This window comes from Mizuhopecten yessoensis, unplaced genomic scaffold, assembly GCF_002113885.1.
Source record: "Mizuhopecten yessoensis strain PY_sf001 unplaced genomic scaffold, ASM211388v2 scaffold2671, whole genome shotgun sequence".
Taxonomy (NCBI): Eukaryota; Metazoa; Mollusca; class Bivalvia; order Pectinida; family Pectinidae; genus Mizuhopecten; species Mizuhopecten yessoensis.
The window spans coordinates 635,555-653,470 of NW_018404662.1; the positions used below are offsets into that span (position 1 = coordinate 635,555).

The following is a 17,916-nucleotide window of genomic DNA, read 5'->3' on the forward strand; positions in this document are numbered from 1 at the left end:
ATACATGTAATAAAAGCGTCCCTTGATAAGACTGGGCACAAAAGAGGAAATCATAGTTAATCTGTTAAAGACAAAAGATATAATATATAATATGACAGGGAAGTGGGTGTGTGGTTCAAATGAATAAGGTAAAGGCTTTCCTCTTAATATACTGTTCTACAGAAACAACAGACTTCAAACAGAATCATTTTGTTCTTTATTTTAAAATTCCTGAATCAATTACTTGTATCACATGCATCATTTTTTATATAAGCATTTATATAATAAGAGAAAATTGCATTATATACAGAAAAGGTTGTTAGTAACTTACATAATTTTACATATAAATTATATAAGAACAGAAAATTGCATAATATACAGCAAATAATTTAATGCAATTTTTAAAATTTACCTGGTAAATATTGAATTTAAGGAAGGGAAAACAAAACCTTTCAGAAAAAGCAATTTGTTATCAGCTACCATGTACCAGAATTTCATTTACATACTACCTGCTCTCATGCCACTTACCTCCATTTAATCTCCTACAGTTTACACTTAACACCAGAGATCTTCTGTTTACATACAGCTGTGAGTGAATATGATTTCATCAACTATTTTCGGAATGGACCTGCTTCAATGCAATAATTTTATATATAGCATTACAAAAATTGTTTATCCTTCTTTTCCATGGGCTTTACTTTCACTTTTGAACTCGAAGGCAATGACTTGATAATACTGAACAGGCTATTTTCATACTTCTAAGACTCATTATCAAAATAACATAGATGCATATGCCAGAAAATAGAAAGAACATATTTTCCAGGTTTCTAGTAAATAAACAAGACATGTTACTTATGGTTCAGTTTGTAAACCTGAAAGTACGCTTTCCATATTACAAGTATTAACAGAAAAAGACATTTTAACCAGGTACGTAATTCCAGATCTGCTGCAATAGAACATGGTGTAGCAATAACATCACACAGTAAAACATCAATTTGGCACATACTTTGAGCAAGTATACAGTAAATCCTTCATAAAATGATCCTCATTTTGTTTGGTTGACAACTCGCTTACTGCTTATGTTTTTCAATGTCTTCTTTCCCTTTTTTCTGTTCAGTTCTCGATATGTCTCTTTCAATTTATCACCAAACCCCTTTATAATGCAGACACTGACTTCTATACTTAAATGTGTAAATATCTTTCTACTCAAAGAATAACATAAAACAGATACAAAATTTAAACCAGTAACCAGAACAAATCAAAGGAATCAACAGATGATTTGTACATGTGCAAGAAACATCTCAAAGTGTCTTTAAATTGTCTTAGGTAAAAGAAGGGAATAATATCTAAAAAAAAATATTGAATTATATACAAGTAACCTTGACTCTATTATATGTCATGTTTTCCCCTGTCATATTTCACTCACTTAAAACCATTGTAGAAAAAATTCTAACAAGCAAGGTTATTGTTTTAGCAAGAAAATTCAAACAAGCATTAGGAAAATCATTCATTAAAAATTGGAATTAAAAAAAACTTTCAATAAATTCCTCACAATTTTCAGTCACAGACACACCTGTTAAAGCCACCTCCTTTTAAAAAGCCCACCTGTGTTGAGAGACCACCAGTGTAAAGGAACCACTTTTTGGGCTCTCCGAGGGAATTACAACATATGATATTTAAGAATTCACATCTCCACAAGTTCCATAAAAATCATCCCTTCTTAATAGCACCTAAGATGTTAGAAAGCAAAACGCATATCTTTTGATATAGTGGTAACTTCACAATAATTTGCCAACATATTGCAACAAACAAAATAACTAATACAAAAAATAATTACAAAATGTATATAACTTTCATATTAAAATTTCTTGATATGCATTTGCTATTTACTCATAAAATGTTCAAAATAAGCAACCTCTAATTTGGAAATCATTCACGAAAAACAACAGATTTACCTGAGATTTTCTCCAGATGTATCGCAATTTTTAGCTACAGGATTTTTTTTTATAGGTATAAGCCATAATTATTACATGAAGCATTAAACAACAACAACAATTAAAGCTTTGTATTAAAAACATGCATTAAAATGGCAATATTATCGACTACAATTTGCTTTATATAATAGTCTTGTCATAAAATATGTAAATCTACTTTGTCATATTTAATATAGTCCCCCAATTCCCCAATTTGGTATTTTATCTAAAAACTGTGTAGGCCATGTTTATATTTGGAATTTCTATATTACAAGCCATGATCGTATTGCCAAATAAATATGGTACTGTTCCTATGGCCGTTATCATCAATGTGTCTTCAGGTCCCTTGTAATATATTCAATGTCTTTTTCTTCAATTTTACAATATAAAGATGAAACTTCACATTATTATTATATAATTGAAAGGCAGGTAGTATTACTGTGAAAATACTTAATTTGCTACAATTATCCCTAACAGTTCTACCCGTGGGTCTTTTATAAGTATCTCGTATGTTTAGAGCTATCGCTTAATCCAAAATCATCTTTTCCAGCCTATCATAGAACAGTTTTAATAGGATGTGAATAGGATTACATTAACTATGTTATGCTACTCCTTATAGAAATATTCCTACCCCATGTTTCAGTTACACAATATTTTTGAGGACAAAACCAGGAGAAGTTAATATAACTCCTAATGCATATACTGTATAGCTATTGTGTCAAAACACCCAACAGCCACAGGATTTATTTGGTTCTGCCTTACAAACATATGGGATGCACACAGTATTTCCATTTCAATCTCATCTTCATATCAGTTGCCCTGTTCTTGATTATGGTTTTGGTGTTGAAGCCTGGCCAGGACAGCTCTACAGTGGTGCTGGACAGAAGGGCTGATAAAATACAGAAGGATAAACAGAGGTATCAACGTCCGCATAATTGTCCCAACAGTCGCTGTGACAACCTGTATCAAACCTAGGGCCATCGTCATTGGTAAAACGATGAAAGCCATAATCATTTGTATAACAGATACCAGTGTCTCCACTGTTACGTCTGCTAAGGTGGAGGCCACTTCCATAGTGCATAGAAATGAGCAATACAGGGGACGGACTACGATGTAAACCAAGCATGCCAGGAGTTCGTGAAAGATGAAGAAAAACGTGTGAAACACGGGAAAGATCACAGACTGTATGAGTCCATCTTTATGTTGGACATCCACCAGGAGAAGGACGACCAGCACAGCCAGGGAAATGGCTAGTACATGTTTCCAGTCCTCAGACAAGCCCGCCCACTTCCTCTTCAGGGCCTCTACAAGGTAGATTAATATATACCACTTTACTTATAATTGCAAAGCTAATCAGAACATCATGGAAAGTTTATACATAACAAAGACGTTAACATAATTTGTGTAGTTAATGCGATGTATGTTGCCTATCAAATAACAACACAATGTATTTTGGCCTGTTGATTAGAAGATTTAAAATATGAGGCAATGCATTGTAATTATATACATTATTATGTACAGTTCTGTATATAGAGTACAGCACAGTAAAACGCTTAGATCATACCTTTAACCTTTGATCAACAAGAGTTGATACATCATGTTTATTGTTTATCAATAAGATACGTAACACAAAAATAAAAATTACAAAGGAGGACAAATGCTGACTTTTGCCCTCCCAATTCTTGTACAATTACAACACATATTTTAAACCTAACTTTGGATCAACAGTTCATTGTACTATAAATTTATACATAATCAGTGTTATATTTTTTAGAATCGTTTTACTTGCAACGGACTAGAACAGTGATTGATGAAAACGGCTGAGTGGATGAAAAAATGTAGGATTACCCCTGTATATAGGTAGCAAGGCTTGTCAGAAACACACTTTTTTCACGTCTTATCATGATATGAAATGAATAATCAAAGGCACAAATTTATGAATTGAAAATAACTACAGTATAAGAAATAATGAGCCATTGGAAAAACAGCGTCTCTTTTCCAACAAAGATTGAACTGATAATCTCACCTGTGAGTGGATGGTGCATCACTCGGTGTTTACAATGACTGAAGCCCTGATGTAGACGCATCTTTACAAGGTTAAGTTTGTTCTCCAGACCTAAAACAACATATAAAATTATCTCACTTTATAAGATATGTAAAAAATCAATTCATCATGGTCTGTTTGTTTACTGATTAACATTGTAGAAGTCCAAAATTTTACACTGACATCATGAGTTTTCGGAGTCCTAATATAGAAAACGAAAAGATGGACAGAAAAAAATCACTTTTTTTAAAAAAATCTTTTCAATATATAGTTCCAATAACCTTAAGCAAAACGGATAACACTCTTACCATCAGCTTCCTGGATTTCTCCAACAAATTGTTTCCCATTGTTCCAGCCATTCCTGGCACAGTCCCACATACATTTGACACAGTCATATGATAGTATTCTGGCTACAATACAAAAACAACAAAACTCACCCTTTATAAACAGGCACATGTAAATCAGAAATTCTAAAAGGAAATAAGTTGTTGTTTGACAAACGTCTAGTCTAGTTTTAGTGGTCACATTATTTGTAGGTGACAATGAATTTAAAAGGTTTACATAAAATTTGCATAGCCTTGTCCTAAATAACAACAGTTAAAAAAAAAAAATATGATTTAGATGCTTTCCAATTTATTTATCTTGCTCAAAATATTATCTACCATGAATTATCACATGAAATAAATTACTGAAAATAACCAAAAAAAATCCAGTAAAATAGAACAAATGAAGAGTTTATTGTTTCTTTTCTAGTCTAAATTTAAACAAAGAAACGAGATATTTATGATGGAAAAAGAATCATTACCAGCATCACAAGGTTCACCTGAAATGTTGTTCATGTGGTACATCCCGACCAATGATACCCATACCTCAATTCAAGATATAAACAGGTATACAGTCAGATATTTACCTTGTCCTGTTTTTAAAATTTGTCTCACTTGGCTCCTTTTCCATATATTTTCTAAGGATTTTAAAATTGTTCCAACATCCGACACATCCCATGGATTGTCAACAGCATCATCATATTCTGTAATTTAAGGACATGATTATGATATGAAAAGTCAGATTTATTACCAACTTTCAAAATTATTTGTTTCTTTGGAAAATTCATGACCACTTCAAACATACTAAAAAAGGTAAAAATTATATATATTTGAAATGACAATCATCTGTTTGGTATGAATAATGAAGGCTAAGTTTGGTTTGAACACAAACAGGAATTGAAAATATATTTTGCGAGCTTGAGAAAATATCTGTTTCCTTTGTCAAGCGAAGAGTGCAAATGAACAGTGTCTCCAATGAGATCTAGTTATTGACCAGATGTTAACATAAATATCGTGTTTCTAGAATAGTATGGTAAAGATAATTTTACTGGTCTACAAATCATCTAGAACTTTATCCAAAGGACCTGAATCCATATTGTGATTGTTGCTGCCTAATTCAATTTATTTTTTAAAAAGACATTCTGTGTGTTATTATTATTGCAGTAATAGTTTATACCAATGAAAACTGGATAAATTTAATTACCTTACACTTATTTGATATGAAGAAGGACGTGTATTCCTATATAAGATAATGAGATAAGATTAAGGGCCATATCTCTTAAGAGAGGTTGAGACTACTATAAAGCTACAGTAATTTGAAAAGGTGAAGAAAATCCAGGGCCAAAACTCTCCTAATCACCCATTGAAACTGTACAACATGGTTTTATATACATTCCGAGTCTGAGGTTTACATATTGGGTTGCAGTACACATTACCTCAATATTGACCTTTGACATTTGCTGTGTTCTTGTACAGACAAGATTGTGGTATACAACACACTCTCCAGTCCTGCAGTGGTTAGGGCCTAAACAAGCATTACAATGCTTTGGTCTGGTACAAATTACTGAGCTACACATAAATAATGGCCCAGACAAGCATAAATATAACAAAGATCTGACTTAAATGTAATTGGCTCCTTGTGTTGTTTTTGACCTGTATGGTACAGATTAATATATATTTGGTATAAGTAATCAATCAGGACATGTCAGTGTGATGCATACACAACTCCAAAAACTGAAGGTCAAATGCACATACAAATGTACATAGAGTTTTGTTAAAACCTATACTGCCATTCAGATGCACAGACAAGAATATGGGATAGACGAATGGACATGGTGTAAGTACTTCTAGTCCACCCTGGTCTCACAGATTGTTTTGATGTATACGGGTATAATACCTATATCATTGACTTCCTCAGAGGTGTCAAACCTGATGATCTGAGCTTGTTCTATCTGGCATCTACACTGTGGGCAGTCCCTCGTTGTGCCGTTGTACGCGTGCTGTCTCTGCCATCGTCCGATACACATGTTACAGAACACATGGCCACATGGAATACAACATGTCGGTGTCTTGATGGCATCCAGGCAGATGGAGCAGTTCACCATCTTGTCATTTCTCCTACAATTATAATTTATTTTGTTTTATTATAATATATGTGATCTGGTGTCTTTGTAAAGAGTCATACTAAGAACTTCAGATTACGAAAACAGCTAAATAGTTGTTAATGTAACTGAGGTTAGTTTTCCCCAAGAGGTTCTGCTAGGAGTTGAAAGACTCAGACTTATGCTACAAACTACTCATCTAGTGTTTTGCTGATACATTTATTATGTACACACAAATGTTCAGCAAAAAGGAAATTCTTTCAATCTGCGTGACAAGCAATAAATGGTTCACCACAGTGACCTATACATATCATCATTGATCAAGTCTGTGATATACAGCAATTAAACAGGATTTTTTTGTCAGAATAGAAATTATCATTAATCACCACTGTACAACCTAAGGTTAAACTGAAAACTTCATAGGTTTTGATAACAATGTACCGTATTACTGAAAAATACTCCAGATCAATTTAAAAATAAAGGAATAAGGTTTGATTTTTAACATCAATTCATTATGTGTTACAGAATTTAATTCTCTTTTTACAGTGATCTTAACCTTTGAACTTGAAAAACAAACCCAAGCAAAAGCTTTTAGTGAAGAAACAGGGTAAAAAATTTGGTTTCATCAGGAAACAGCAACTAAGTTATTGTGCAGAAAACAATGTTCGATTTTAAGTGCCAATGACCTTGACTTGTTGATTATTTTTACATTCAAACCAAATAACATCCCAAGCAAACCCTTTAAGTGAAGAAGCACTTTAAATCTCCAACACAACCAAAGCAATCACAAGATGATGCTCTTGATATGTACCCCATTAACATCTAAACAGGTATATATATATATTACTAAAAAAAACCACAGTACTAGATATCAACCAATGACAATGAAGGACCGATTACTGATATTTCATCAAAGTTTTAGTATATAACATTCAATTTTAGGGTTTTGAACATTTTCCCATATGGACAGCCAAATGGCTTCACTGCTTAAGTCATATTTTGTTGTAGTATTATACCACATCACTTGATATTGGAATTGCAAGAACTGAGCAAAACTCTCATCAAAACACACAAAAATACAGGTACATTATACAGCTATGTATTTTATGTTTGATAATTTTACTCATTTAATTTCTAGCTTGTATTAGATTAAATACACCATGTCTCTTTGACTAGTATCACTTGCCTGAAATGGTATACACCTGACCATATAGCAAAATAAATCTAAGCTGTAATGCTGTAATCTCAGCCAATTTTAAAGAGGTTATAGGGGTCAAAACAGCCTTACTGGTTTATTTGATTTATTTTTTTGAAGTCATCCAAAATTACTGACCGCTGCAACAAATCTACAGTCCAAAATGTATCATTACTCTATGCATAACAGTTCTAAAGAAGAAAATGTTTGAATTTTGCAACATAGTATATATATATATGTTACCTTTTGACATTGTATCATGTATGTTGGTCAAGTATTTATTCAGCTTTATGATAGTCCCTCAACTCAGCAAGCTATAGACCAAACATAACTTTAACTCTAGGCTTCATGGTTCATTTGAAGTTTGCAATACCTAACTTTTAATGCCAATTAAGGTCATTTATTTGAACAAGAACTGATATTGCACATGATCTCTGTATTTTAATTAAGCTACCTGTACATGCCAAATTACATGACCCAAGGTGTTTTATGGTTCCATTAAATTAATAACTGGTTTGAAGAAAAACATAGGCAATGTTGATTGACAGCAAACTGATTATGTATCATAGATGAAGCTCTGAGGCACTTCATGCTAGGTGTGCTAAAAAAGATATAATAAACTAATTGTTGCTCAATTTACTGATCATTATTTTGACAATTCATAAAATGTACCATAGCTACTTAATATAACATCAATATTGTCTTCACTGCAACTCCTTAACCATCAAAAATATCCTTACGATTAAATTGTGCATGTGCATATATTATGCTATACATGATGTGTATATAATTTTAAAATACAACCCCTTGTTTATGTTGCCATTACCCACAACAATAACAAAATCTTCACTTCAGTGTGTTGAAGAACTTCTTTTATCATATGCTACACAAAACACTAAAATGAAATAATCATCCAAGTTATCGTATGGATCTTCAAATTTATAGGATTTTGATCACGATTTTATTAAACTATTTCCATACTTCTATTAAAAATGAAAGTAAACCTGCCTCAAGATATAACCTCCATTTAATACCTCTTCTCGACTAACTGTCCATAAACAAAAAACATTTCTCACTCCCATACTTTTTAAATATTCCCTTTCGCACGATCTTATCTTCTCTTAGCCTAGCACCCACTATCACATGACACGATCTTCAAATAGATGAAGGTGGTCATGATCATTACTATGTAGATGATGACATACTGTACAGTATATGTAGAACCGTGTTTTTCAAAAAAAACACTGCGCAAACACCCAATCACAACCGTATATCAATATTCAACGTATCGTTAGCAAAATGTACCACAAGCTTACAATCTCGAATAGCCTTCAATTATAACAATACTTAAGAATATACCTTAAAACTTGTAACAAAGGTAAAATCAGCACCAGTAGTTCACTATCCACAAATCACATTCGACAGTGGTCTCCCCTACCAAGTACACCGGAAGTAAACCAACATCCGGGTTCTGTTGCCTGGACAACAAAGTAAAGCCATCTTGCTTACAAGGGGAAGAACGAAATCGTTTTGATAGTTTTTGCCTCAAAACAATCGACATGGTAAGGTTTATCTTTGTTCAAATGTTATAAACAGTACGAATAGATATTTATGTGTTGATATGCTGGTTTAGAAAATCATAAAGCCGATAAATTGGCAGAAAAAGTGAAATGTTTTTGAATGATCACTGATAATGTGTTTCAATAACAAAATTCCTGACGTACACAACTATTAAAAACGAGTGTGCAACTTCGAAGACATAATCATATATATATATCTTAATCGTGATTTCAGAGTTATATATTTCAATCGTCTATAATTTTCCAGGCAGTCGTTGATTTGTTCAAAAAATGGAACAAAATACACACTCACATGAAATGATTTTGTGATTAAAGTTAACAGGAATACATTACATGTTATCGTTGGATTAGCATTACTGTCAATACGGTTATTTCAGGGGATCTGACTTGATCACTGTTGACCCACGGATACTAGGCTCGTCTTTCAATAGACTTATGGTATAACATGGATGCTATAACTCGATTCATTGCCTTAGTGAAATGACCCTGTTCCAGATGCGATTGTTTTATAACTTTTCTTAATATCCCCTCTGGTTGATGACGTAGTTCGATTCAATTTATCTAGTCTTTGTGGGATCCCTGATTCATAGCCCTCAGTTGTTTGCATTGATGCAGCGGACCTGAACTAGATCAATCGCCGGTAACCAGGAAGCTCATTTGGTTGGAGTGTGAAAATAAAGTTTGGAAGGTCCTGGGTTCGAATCCTAGTCTGTTCCATTGCATTTGTCCTTTCCTTTTATATTTGGTGCCAAACGAAGGCATTTTCCCATTAACAAATGTCAAACTCTGTGTGGTGTGTGGTCTGCTGAACTGGAGAAACATTGTTTCCAACCAGAGTATAAAAGTAAATGTCATAAACACAAGCTGTGATTATTCTTACATTTAGCTTGTTGATTTACTGTATTCACTAGCTAGCACAAACAGCTGGTGAAAATTTAAATCTGTGAACATACAATAAATGTATATACTTAAGGATCTGTGTATTTAAACATGAAATATTGGCATACATATACATGATTTACCTTGATCATCATATATGATGATCAAGCTATGATTATTCTTACATTTAGCTTGTGGATAGTGATATCGCAAGTGATAGATCAGTGTTTGCTGAGTGATTGTAGTCCATTGGTAATGTATTATTGTCCTGGATACCAAGTCACTAGTAAGACTGATTTAAAATAAAAATACATGTATGTTTAGTTGGTCCTCAAATTATTTGAAATTTGTGGTGATGAAACAGCCACAAATAGGTAAATCTCACTTCCAGATCTTCCAAACATGTGTATAGAGTTCTCAACGAATTCTGTTATCTTCGTTGTTTCTTAAGCTTTCCTCATCATACGTGGAGGGTTGTTGTCCTTTCCTATAAAGATACAGATGGTCATTGAAAACTAAAAAAAAAAATGAAAGAATAGCCTAGCCTGACATTGATGCCAACCATAATACTGTACATACAATTGATACATTAATTCTTATTTAATCTCCTCCTTGTATTTCATAATGCTGGTAACTTTAAGTTCAATTTCCTGAATTGAGAGCTATAATGTTCCAACTATCCCAAAGTTTAAAAAATACAAAACACCAAATGTAAAAACAAAGGATCACATTAATTACCATCACAGAATTTGAAGAAATGAAACAAAGTAATTCTAAAAAGATGCTCTTTTTTTCCAGCCTCCTAAAAAGAAGAAGAGTGGGAAGAAAGGAAAGAAGGGAAAGAAGTCTGGAAAGGCAAAAACACCAACTGTTATCGATGGAATTTCTACAGAGGAAATGTCTAAGGAACAGGTGAGAATGTGATTTGAGAAGTTGAAATGTGCATGATTTTGAAGAATATGTACTTGGAATTAATTCTTTTCTCCTTCTAACAAAAATAAGTTAGTTAATTTAAAAATGAAAATAAGGGAGATCTGCTTGATTGTGAGATTAAAATCAGGAATTGTCAAAACCAAATATTTCCACTATTTTAAGATTGTTTTTTTTGGCAGAAAAACAAAATCTGAAAGAAGCCTGTAGAAGTAAAAATGGTTTGGTTTAAATTGTTTCCATCAGTATAACCTACCCGTCAGATAATTGTTTAGAAAGTTGGCTCACCATCTGGAAAAAAAATTATATGATTTTTTTTAGAACAATATCTATATTTTATCAATGTTGTGTTAGTTTAGAACCTTGATTTGTTAATAAATTATACTGTATCTGTGCCTCAGGCTGTATGGATGCATTTGGTAGTCAGTAGTCAAAACTTGTTTTATGAATGAGAAAGCTCCAGGGAGTCTGATGGATAAAAATACCTAGACTATCCTATCTGTTACTACAGCTAGATTTTGACTTTGAGAAAAGTGATTTGTACTGCAGGAAAGTTAATTGTAAGAGTTTCAAAGTTGGGTGGTTTTCACAGAAAATCTGAAGTCATTACACTGTACTAATTTACACTTAAATCTGCGAGACTTAAAGACAAATTTCATTTATTTCTACATATTTAGAGGATCACAATGTATTGAAATGAAATGCAATTTTCTTGCCCAATACTATCAGTATCCTGATATTTACAAATTTCAATAATATATCCACTTACCTGTTGATCAGCAAATACAAACATTTGTATGTTTTGTTATTCAGCTGGAGGAGCACATTGTACGCCTCCGTGAAGAACTGGACAGAGAACGTGAAGAAAGAAATTACTTCCAGCTTGAGCGAGACAAAGTTAACACTTTCTGGGAAATTACAAAAAGACAATTGGAGGAAAAGAAAGCAGAATTACGTAATAAAGACAGAGAAATGGAAGATGGCGAAGAAAGACATCAAATAGAAATCAAGGTAGGTCTTTCAGTCTTGTTAAAACATGTTTAGTATGTTTTTAAAAATACATTAAGGTACTGTATATTATTTAACATATATATACCCAGGTAAATTTTCAATGGTACTGAAAATAAAATAACCAGATACAATGTACCACAATTGGCATTTTTCATAGAACCTGTATAGGTGATCAATTGACTTTAACTTTTTTCCTGACTCCCTCAAAAAATGCTTCAAGACAGTCGGGTTTGATATGCAGTAAGATATAAACCTTACATATTGTTGTTTACTTTCACAGGTTTATAAACAGAAAGTAAAGCATTTATTGTATGAGCACCAAAACAACATATCTGAGTTGAAGGCAGAAAGTGTTTGTGCTATCAAATTAGCCCAGGATGATCACAGGTCTGGTGAGAACGAATTACGGAAAGACAAGCGAGGCCTCAAAGTGGAACTCAAGGAGCGGGAACTTTCTCACGAGGACTACATTAAAAATTTAAAGAAGGTTTGTAATTAACTGCGTGAAATCTATTTTGATATCTTTTCTTATCCAAGTGTTTTCATTTATTCTGTTTTATTCTTGTTAAAGTACAAATATGGGCATAAAAATAAATAAATAATATTTTTGCACTATTGATGTTGATGATTATGTCCACTGTAAGTGTACAATATGTGAGTCATTTCTCCACAGAAACATGATGAACTGGTAACACAATTGAGGTCAGACTTTGAAAGACAATCTCGAGAAATTGAAGCCAAATATGAGAGGAAGATGAGAACTCTGCGGGATGAGCTAGATCTTAGGAGGAAGACTGAAATTCATGAGATTGAAGAGAGAAAGAATGGCCAAATTAATGAACTTATGAGAACGCATGAAAGGGCTTTCAGTGATATCAAGAACTACTACAATGACATCACACTCAACAACCTAGCTCTCATCAACACACTCAAGGTATGAATCTGTCATCTTTACAATTTATAATTTTTACGAAATTGTCTCAAATTATATATATATATGTATGAAACGTTGTACCTGTACGTAATGTCTACATGTACACTGTATAATATACCAGGCCTGCAGTGCCGTCTCTCCCTCTAGACATGGTTCTGCAATCCCAACCTTCCTCCCCCAAAATGATTCTCCCCAGTCAGTGAGCACGTATGTCAAGAATAACTCATTCATTCATTTACGACCCATTAATGTTTATATGTTTTATTGGCAAATGGTGTTTGGTGGCTGTCCTACATTATAGAACTCTTTAATACCTGGATCTGATTGAGCCATCTACGACATTATCTTTTGCTATGTTGGTACAACTTTATTCATACTCGGTTGTAAATGATACTTAGTGGAACTTTCTTGAACTAATGGATAGTCTACATGGTGAATGAGGTTATATTAAGATCCCCAACTCCACAATGGCCACAATACTGTCTGATTTGTTAATACCTTTTGGGTTATTATTTCTGTTCTGTTGGTATGGTTTTGTTTATACTTAAGAGTAATTGGTACTTGTCCAAAAACAAACGTGGGTATTATTATATATACATGAATTCAGAAATCCAGGACAACTGTGGCTTCTGCCTGGCAATCATAAGGATGTTCAAGCACACAGCAAGACCCTTAAGCTTCCAACCTGTCAAAGCCCTAGTTGTAATAAATAATAAAAACTATTTTTTTCTCTCTGAAATAATTTAGAAAATACATTGATAATGTATACAATATGTGTTGCTTACAATACCTTGATTGATTACCAATAAACAGGAGCAAGTAGAGGAGATGAAAAAGAAGGAAGAGAGAATGGAGAAGAGGATGGCAGAGGTGATTCCAGAAAACACCCGGCTACGGGAACAGTTGGAGAAAGCTAACGGGGAGGTTGATGATCTGAGGAAACAACTAGCCAACTATGAGAAGGACAAAGAGACTCTCAGGGTATGTGCAGTCGGTCTACATCTTTATGATACACAGTAAAACTGAACCATGGCATACTTGTTACACATCTGTAATTGTGTTGTGTCTGACAAGCATCTGTCAGAGAAATATAATGAACACTGTCAGAGAAACATGTTATACTGAACTGTCTTATCTGACAGTGGAGAGAGCGAAAAATGTATTCAAATGCAGAAGAAACAATTCCATTTGGCAGTAGTATGTAATCCCTGCTTTATTTTCCTGAACAGGTTGAAGTTATGATAATTTGTCAATATTTTCATTGAATTGTAACTTTACAAGTCTGAATGCATTACAATAGTCCATATATTGTTCCTCCGTCACCCTGGGCTATAACTTTATCTCAAGGCGTGTTCCTTTTAAAAATAGAAAATTTTAAAAAAGTGTAATATAAGAATTTTGAATTGATATTGTTTCCTGTAAAAAAATCAATACTATATTGTTACGATAGATGACCAAGGCAAGACTGAGAGTGACAGAGGATGACTTCAGAGCCATGAAGTGGGAACATGAGGTGCTCGAGCAGAGGTTTGAAAAGGTGAGGAGACTAAGTCCCTGAATAATTCCAAAATTATATCAGTGATCAAATATCAAAATGATGGAGGATAGACCAATGTCCAGAATAATATGCGTACCCGATCCTGCTTGTTTTTACATCTATAATTCTATGATAAGAAATGGGTAGCAATGCGCATTATAACAATTTCTGCAAATCAGAATTCTGAGGTAATGGTCCTTTGGTCATGAAGAAGTCTTAGACCTAATTCTTGAGGTTATTTTTCAATTGTCAGTTAATAGAAACTATCTGAAATCATATTTACAATAAATCAAAATTTGAAATTGCACCAAAAAATAAGGTAAAATAGATTAAAATTTTAAGATTTAAAGGGAAGACTGTTTCTTGGTGCCAGCTGGACATTTGTGGTTTGAGCTGTCACTCTATATAATGGAATGTTGAACATTAATGTAACTGCTACATTTGTTCTCCAACAGACACAAGGGGAGAGAGACGACCTGTACAAGAAGTTTGTGAAGGCCATCCATGAAGTACAACAGAAGAGTAACTTTAAGAATCTGTTGTTGGAGAAGAAACTGGGTGCTCTGGCTGACACGTTGGAGAAGAAGGAGGCCCAACTGAATGAAGTGTTATCTGCCTCCAATCTTGACCCCACCGCACTCACTGTTGTCACACGCAAACTCGAGGTAGCTATTGCACCCACAGAATGTTTATGCAAAATGTGTAAATTTTGTATTATCACTTTCTTAAAATATTTTATATTTTTTATTATCATTGTTCCATCACAGATACATAACAATAAAATAATTATAACATTTCATTACTTCTTTTGTAGTAAAACAATTGAAATCTCTGATTTAATTTTCATCCTCTATCCACTTGATATATATGTGTCATTTTAACATTACAGGATGTGCTTGACTCCAAGAACAGTGCTATCAAAGATCTACAGTACGAGTTGGCAAGAGTGTGTAAGGTAGGTACAGCTTCCTGGTTAACAGTATGCATCATAGAGCATCTTCACGATTCTCGCTATGTTATTTTAGATTGCTGGGTTCTGTAATAAGTCATATACAATGTATTTAATGATTTTTGCAATTAATTTTCATAATGATCTTAGTTGTTGCAAGGATGCTAAACCTCCCAAAAAATAAACAGTTTGTTTCAATTTTAGCAAACTAATTGTAAAAGAAGATATTGGACTTGTTTTGTGGTGTAGGTTTTTGAGTTGTTTCCCTTGGGCTTTAGCACTGCCTAGAAAGGAAATACTAATAATAGGCTCACTTATGAATTATTGTCTTCCTTTCCTTTTTCTCAAGGCTCACAATGATCTGCTGAGAACATATGAGGCAAAACTTATGCAGTTTGGTATACCCACGGAGGAACTAGGCTTCAAACCACTGGAGAGCACTGTAGGAGGCCAGGCATTAGGACAGGGACCCGCTGGACTGGTGTCTGCCCCATCATAGTCTATACTAACAGCCCTCCGAACATTCCTAGAACTTTTTGTGTCACTCCGTCCAATGGAAATCATGCAGACTTTTAAATTACATTATTATCTATAAAAAAAGTCAGAAATAAATGATTTTATAATTTGCTCTCAAGAGTCACTAAAATATTTATTTCGTGCAAAAGTGTCCATACATAGACATCGGTTTTACAATGACAGCTACTTGGTATGTATCACTTAGGGTTGAAAAAGCCAGAGACAAACACTTAGGAATCGATGTATATAGATAGAAGTTTATGAGTGAAGCAGAATACTGGGGGGAACAAACCTTTAAGATGTGTACTCAAATAACAATGAACTTATTCATACAAGCCCTAAGGAGCAGCTAGGATGGTGCCCCGACTGTTTGTGAACTCACCTTCAACGGCACTGCTCTGCCTGGACACTCCACCAATAATAATCTACACATCCTTGTGACCAAAAACAGGTGTTAATGGAAATAATTTGATCTTTATAAAAGTACCATTATTTATTATTGACTTTTATTTTGTGAATACTTTTTGTACATTCACATGTCATTTATCTGTGATAGCTAAATTGTACTTATACATTGTAAACTAAAAAAGTAATGTAATGTATACTGTACAAAATTAAAAACAAAACAAAACAAACCTGATCGTTTTTTGTTTCTTCAAACCTGTGACAGCATTTATTGTCTATATGTACTGATATTATAACAAAGATTCTGAAACCCAGAAGATAGATGTCATTTGATTCATTTTCAAAATAGTTCTATTAGCTCTAGACTTCTACTTGAATGGTACACAGTGGCTGCTGAAAAATGTTGAGATTTAAATAAAAAAATATGTCTGAAACGTCGTTTATTTGAGGGACTTTGTAAACTAATGAAAGTATGAAAGCATGTCTGAATATCAACACAGTTATCAACCTAGAGATTAATGTAATAAGTGGTACTGGGGGCACCATTTAGCAGTAACATAAAATATCTGTACTTATACTTAAAAAACATGTCATCTTCAGGTGTTCAGTAGTTACTGTCTAGGCAAGAATTGGACTGCAATTATACTGATGTTGACCTAACTGGTGTAAACTTGAATATCAAATGAGCTATCTTTACACCATACTATCATTATGAAATACATTTTCATTCAGATTTTTGTTCACCAATGTCTTGATCTACACCATGGATTGTAACCTTGTTGTGGTTGGGGGACCTGCATGTTTTGATGAGTTTGAGGGTTTTGCTGGGTAGATACAACCACACCATGCTCAAAAATGGATTTTGTGCTCAAGCCAAATTTCTTGTTTCCGTTATAAATTAATCAAAAATCTTATTTTGTCACTGGTTTGGAAAACCAATGCGGAGACTTAAAGCCGAAAACTGTTTATAATGTTTACGTTTGACTTTTTGTTGGTTTGACATGATTTAAGTGATTTACAAGAATGTTGGTTTGAACACAAAATCATTACTTGAGCATGAGAACGGTTTCATGAATACAGGCCCTGGAATTTCCTAATGTGGCATTACAGCACACGGCAAGTGTTAAATGTCACATCGGCAAACATTATGTGTCAAAATCAATCTGACGATTGCTACAGCAGGGAGACAAATACACCAGCACACTGCCCCTAGCAAAACACCCATATATTGCACACATGAAGACACGTCCTTAAACACTTAGGCTGTCAATAGGGGGCTAAACCTATGTCCATGTTTATAAAGCTGTCACGGACAGGGGCAATGTAACACTTACAAACATGTCACATTTCAACAAAGTCTGGACAGGACAATACAGAAATAAGCTGTACTTTTTAAGGTAAATACAATAAAGTTACAAGTTTCATATAATACGAATATATATTTATTCAGCAATGTGTTCTATAATTCTATAAAAATACCAACAGAAAATATTTCAGTGTGCTGTAATATGTACACCCCCTATTTGAGTCGGTGATTATATGTTACAGTTGGTCCATGG

At 33.6% G+C, this 17,916-nt stretch overlaps 2 protein-coding genes across 2 annotated transcripts; one reads left to right on the forward strand and one right to left on the reverse strand.

The window, feature by feature from the left end:
* Positions 1-192: 192 nt before the first annotated feature.
* On the reverse strand, positions 193-9,077 carry LOC110446279. Its single transcript, XM_021491342.1, has 6 exons — positions 8,976-9,077; positions 6,217-6,437; positions 4,907-5,023; positions 4,305-4,406; positions 3,979-4,068; positions 193-3,256 (listed from the first exon to the last, which is right to left on the reverse strand). The coding sequence occupies exons 2-6, from the start codon at positions 6,422-6,424 to the stop codon at positions 2,763-2,765; spliced, it is 1,011 nt and encodes a 336-aa protein (XP_021347017.1). The 5' UTR covers positions 6,425-6,437; positions 8,976-9,077; the 3' UTR covers positions 193-2,762.
* Positions 9,078-9,081: 4 nt separating this feature from the next.
* Positions 9,082-16,587, forward strand: LOC110446278 (growth arrest-specific protein 8-like). Its single transcript, XM_021491340.1, has 10 exons — positions 9,082-9,178; positions 10,874-10,987; positions 11,819-12,016; positions 12,297-12,503; positions 12,690-12,950; positions 13,764-13,931; positions 14,401-14,487; positions 14,943-15,152; positions 15,377-15,442; positions 15,786-16,587. The coding sequence occupies exons 1-10, from the start codon at positions 9,176-9,178 to the stop codon at positions 15,933-15,935; spliced, it is 1,464 nt and encodes a 487-aa protein (XP_021347015.1). The 5' UTR covers positions 9,082-9,175; the 3' UTR covers positions 15,936-16,587.
* Positions 16,588-17,916: the final 1,329 nt, after the last annotated feature.

Bases quoted from the DNA above. Each gene is read 5' to 3' on its own strand.
- LOC110446278 (XM_021491340.1), top strand. The intron at 12,017-12,296 runs GTAGGTCTTTCA...TTACTTTCACAG, and splicing joins GACATCAAATAGAAATCAAG to GTTTATAAACAGAAAGTAAA. The intron at 12,951-13,763 runs GTATGAATCTGT...ACCAATAAACAG, and splicing joins CTCTCATCAACACACTCAAG to GAGCAAGTAGAGGAGATGAA.
- LOC110446279 (XM_021491342.1), bottom strand. From the start codon at position 6,424: ATGGTGAACTGCTCCATCTGCCTGGATGCCATCAAGACACCGACATGT. The intron at 5,024-6,216 runs GTATTATACCCG...CTTAAATTACAG, and splicing joins TGAGGAAGTCAATGATATAG to AATATGATGATGCTGTTGAC. The intron at 4,407-4,906 runs GTAAATATCTGA...TTTGTATTGTAG, and splicing joins AATTTTAAAAACAGGACAAG to CCAGAATACTATCATATGAC.